Genomic DNA, 4,997 nt, shown 5'->3' on the forward strand with positions numbered 1-4,997 from the left:
AAGATTTCAAAAGACAGACGGCGAAAGAGGCTTGACGGCAAAGACTTCTTTGCCGTGATGATTTAGGTACGCTGATGGCAAAAATAATGGTTTGCCGTCTGCTTTGCTAGCCGTTGACGGCAAACATGGGCTATAGACGGAAACTAAACGGGGCAAGAATTTTGCCGTTTCCGTCCACGCACCTCACGGCAAAGACATCTTCTTTGCCGTCTCACGTCGTCCCAGCTCACGGCAAAGACCCTGTGAACAACTAAAGAAAACCTCCACACTCTCCCGAGAGAATAAAAAAGGAAGTAAATAAACAAAAGGAAAACTTCCACCTGGTTGCGTCGAAGACGCTCTCCCCGCAGCCACATCTCCTCTACCCCCTCCCGCGACCTAGGGTTAGCCGCCGCCGATGATGACTCTATCGGTGAGCTCCGGCAGCCATGGCCTGCGCACGGGACGTTGTCGAGCTCACGTAGACATGCTGCGTTGATCCCTCCGCCCATATCCGTCCATCCCTTCCTACAATGCTCGTGCCCAATCCACTCCCCGTGGTTAGGGTTTGGGGTGCGACCTCGTCTCCGCCACCTGCGTGCCTCTGGCGAGCTCCGGCGGCCATGGCCAGTGCGCAGGACGCCGCCGAGGTCACCTCGTCGTGCTGTGTTGATCCATCTGAGCAGATCCATCCTTCCATGCCTCCAACGCTCATGCCCAATCCACCCGCAGTTAGGGTTTGGGGCACGGCCTCGTCTCCGGCACCGGTGGTCTTCTACGTCGCTTGATTTGGGATGAAAATTTCATTTTTCCATCGTACAATTTATGATCTGAATGGTTTGTTTTTAGGGGCATCAGGTTGGTCTATTCCGTGACCAGACAAAATGAGTAGAAGGGGATGAGGATGGAGTAGAAGGTGTAAAAGGACGAGAAAGACAAGAAACAGGCAAGGGAGGTGGGGCGATCTGCATGCCTATGGAGATCTAAATGTTTCTTGTTTAATCATTTTTTATGTTGCGTGCTCTCTGATTTTAGAGTAGATTGCTTTACAGCATGTTGGATAGATTTGGGCATGTTCATTTTTCTATGGTGACTTGGGTTTTACCAGAGAAAAGAGGAAGGCTTTCTTAGAGAGCAAATCTATGGTGCAACCGTCGTCCAGGTCCATCAAATCAGCACCAACTTGGGTCTGTCATCTCTCTCTCTGCTCATCCTATGTTGTGGTACAAAAGAAGTTCAGACTCTAACACTTGTAGTACCAGGTGTGAAGGTGCACCTCATGTTTAGCTAAAAATAGTTAAGTGTGCAATATGCATTATTAGTGGAGGTAAAGCATTGCCGACCATGTGCAATTACACAACTATGAATTCTCCTCTAGACACGTGATTGAAAATCTACCAGCATAGTATATTGTTCCATGTCAATCGGTATATGTCATAGTCCACATTATTCACTTCAGTGCTGCATGGTCATGCACAAACATACATAATATATTTGTGTATATGAACTGAACTTGTGCTTAGGTACAAATTCAAAAATCAACACTTGTGGTAGCACGAGGTCTGAAGGTGCAGCTCATGTTTTTTTCTTAAATAGTCAAGTGTGTGATATGTTATTAGGTATGCGCAAAACGTCTTTTAATAGTGTAAAGAGGGTGTATATGTTATATTACCAGTAGGTCAATGTTTTGCTCCCCCTCCCCTGTTTTGTTCGATTTGGTAGCCCTGATGCATAAACGATCATGGCTTGGCTCCCTGATGCACTTTCTGATGTGCGCAGGTGGCGGTGCAGGACACAGCCACCTTGTGATTCTTCTTCCACTCCGATGAATCCAGTCGTTCTTCATCCTCTCCGGCATAGCTGGTAAGCAACCAGTTGCCCCTCTACTCTGCTTCGCTCATGCTAACGCTCGTGCTCTGCGGGTGTCCACGACCATGGAGCCCTATTGCTAGAGAAATTATGTGGTGGCCATGGTGATTTCTAGTGTTTATGATGAAGAGTGCATGGTGTCATATTTTTTGAGCTCATTCAAGTAGGAGCAGAGATTACTAATTTTGTCATTTAGATTTCTCGTTTAGTGATGCCAAGTATTGAATGGGTATTGGATTTACATGTAGCAGGGACAAATATTTTTTTCCAGATAATTATTGTTTGAGCATGTTTACTTGGACCGCTTAATTTTATCTTGATTGATAAAACATCACATGTTTCTTTTGCAAGATATAAACATGTCTTAATTGTTGAGCTTGTAGGTTGTTATATAATACCTATTGCTGTCTTTGCTAGATATGAGTGAGATGTACCAAATGCTCCAGGTCGAGTCTTGGGTATGCTATTAATGGTGATGGTTCTTAGTAGAAAAGTACTCATCACGATGGAACTACTATCTTGTGTGTCTGTCCCTTCAAAATATAAAACCCCAATGAGGCCCCACAAATAGTCAAGTTATAAATGATTTCATGTTTTTCTTTAGTGTAATCCTATACAGAATTAATATTAAATTTGTGGTAATCGAGCTTACCAAGGAGGTGTCTTACTTGTGAGAGTTCAGTTGACACTAATATTTATGTTAGAAACTACTCCCTCTAGTGATCTAAACGTCCTTATATTTCTTTACAAAGGGAGTACTATTTTTGATCCTGTAGCAGTAAGGATTAGTTTCCCAGCCAATTTGGCTTGTGATTATTAGTGAGAAACTGACTTGGTTCTTTCCATATTATTAAAGGAGAGCATATCTACAGAAGAGAAAAAACATGATGGAAATCATGGTCATTACAGGCCCATAGAACTTGTTACGCTCCAGGGGCACCAAGAGTTGGTTGTGCAAAGCTTGTTTTCGGGTTTGTTCATTTTTCTAAGAAAGTGTTCCGCTTTTATCTTTACATCAGATAAAAATTGGTGACTTGCTTTCTAAGAAAGCGTTCCTTTTACTATTCATTTCATCACAGATTTGGTAGCACTTTTAGGTTGGTGCCGTTGAACAAGCTATTAAATTTATCCTATACTGTAAGCAAAAAAAGTGAACTCTTTTTTATACTGCTGTTTCTCATGGTCCGCAATGAATGTTCCCGTCGCTTCTTTGCCATGTTATCTCATGCGTAGGACTTGAGCATCTGGAAGAGTGAACTTGTTTACAAACATGATATGTAGTGCATCATCTCTTTATGCAATATTTTACTATTTCCTTGATATTCAATGACACGGTTGTACCGAAGCCGTACAAATCAATGTGAATGAGTTGTGTTATATATTCCAGTCTGTACATATTTGAATGTGCTTTTGATGGGCGCACACATGTGCTAATTTTGTTTTTAAATTCCTTACGTTACTTGTGTATCTTCTCTTTAATTGCATCTCATTTTTACATTACATTTAGTAGGAGGTGTTGCATACTCTATTTGTAGGAGACCGAAGAAAATGGTTCATCTTGTTGCACAACCCATCAGATAAAAGTATACAAGAAATGAATGTACCACTCAGAGGTGTTTTTTTCTCTACTCCTATCAATTTATAAATAGAAATCTCTATGCTTTCCAAGTGTTGTAATCTGCTATGTTTATTTATCATGAGTTGAAAAGCTATAATATCAATCTAGGATTGTCACAACTCAGGAGATTCTATTTTTATGTGTTGCTCAACAATGATTTTATTTAATTGTAAGGTGTGCATTTCATAGCAAATAATCTCTTTCTTCTACAAACTAGTTGCATTCCGTATCTCGGAACATGTAAATGTGCGTGAAAAGTGGAGTAGAATTTTATGTTGGCAAACATATACAGTCAATTTATTGCTTTCAAGTCAATACGGTTTACCTTCAGTATGTGTAGTACCACTATCTATCTTTTCCTTACAATGTTTGGAAGGAAATATCAGGTGAAGTGTTTACATGTACATATTGGTGCATAAAAACCTATCAGTACAATACGGATTTCAGTTATCAATTCAACACATGCGTTCACATGCAGTTTATGTAGATAAATATATATACCTTGCAGTTTTAGCATGTGCATGCCATTCAACTAACTTGCTCTTGTCCATGCGGATGGAGACATGGAGTAGGAGGACGAGCAGCTGCTGTAAATAAGCCTGATGATGGAGGGGGGTGGGAGGAAATGGTAATGATGCTTATGACATGACCACAACCTAGACTTGTTGGCATTTAGATGTGGCAAATAGAGGCGGCGCGCAGACAACAACCTAGACCACCAGCCTCCCTTGCCTTTTTGGTTTTTCTTGTGGTTGCTGCATCATCGACGGCATCGCGAATCAGTATGTAGTGCGCTTGTGGACTTGGGGTATGTACTATAGTGTCCATGTAGTAGGTTAGGTGGTGTTGTTTCTAGATTCAGTGATGTGTTTTGCCTTACGTGGAGGCCAACCTTTGTGATCTTATTTGTCGACACTTGTTATATTGATGTGGTATGGTGTGTGCTTTATGTATATATATATATATGAATGTGTTATGGACTATATTGTTATATTGTCTATTTATGTTATATTGTCTATTTCTGCTGTTATATTGTTTATTTATATTGTTATATTGTCTATTAATTTGCCATCTTGAACAGCATCAATAGACGACAAATATATGATGTGGTTTTGCCGTCTTGTACACGATGGACAGACGGAATTTTTTTGAGGTGGTTTGCCGTCTTGTACATATGAAGAAGACGACAAACAATAGACTATTTTGCCGTCTGTGATATCGTCAAGCATACGGCAAAATGACTAACGTCGTCCGTTAGCTAGGCTGTTCCGTCTTCCTACCAAATATTTGCCGTGTACCAGACCAGAAGACGGCAACATAATTTTACTAACAGCAAAATTTTTGCCGTCTCCTCTCCCGGCCGCTGACGGCAAAGACACCCTTTGCGGGAACATGGGATGACGACATTGTTTGCCGTCATGGGATGCCAGCAAAAATTTTGCCGTCTGTAATTCTCTCTTTGTCGTCTGTAGCGTCCTGACGGCAAAATGCCCGATTCGTGTAGTGACACACCAACACTAGGATTATGGTA

The 4,997-nt window shown here is 41.4% G+C and overlaps 1 protein-coding gene and 1 long non-coding RNA gene across 2 annotated transcripts; both read left to right on the forward strand.

Annotated features, from left to right (window-relative positions):
• The first annotated feature begins 512 nt into the window (after positions 1-512).
• On the forward strand, positions 513-767 carry LOC123402978. The gene has a single exon (XM_045096952.1). It carries the CDS (start codon positions 513-515, stop codon positions 765-767), a length of 255 nt encoding a protein of 84 aa, XP_044952887.1.
• Positions 768-2,709: 1,942 nt separating this feature from the next.
• On the forward strand, positions 2,710-3,380 carry LOC123404616. Its single transcript, XR_006611864.1, has 3 exons — positions 2,710-2,819; positions 2,928-2,985; positions 3,356-3,380. It is a non-coding gene; the product is annotated as an uncharacterized LOC123404616 (long non-coding RNA).
• Positions 3,381-4,997: the final 1,617 nt, after the last annotated feature.

The sequence above is a fragment of the Hordeum vulgare genome, chromosome 6H (assembly GCF_904849725.1).
Source record: "Hordeum vulgare subsp. vulgare chromosome 6H, MorexV3_pseudomolecules_assembly, whole genome shotgun sequence".
Classification (NCBI taxonomy): Eukaryota; Viridiplantae; Streptophyta; class Magnoliopsida; order Poales; family Poaceae; genus Hordeum; species Hordeum vulgare.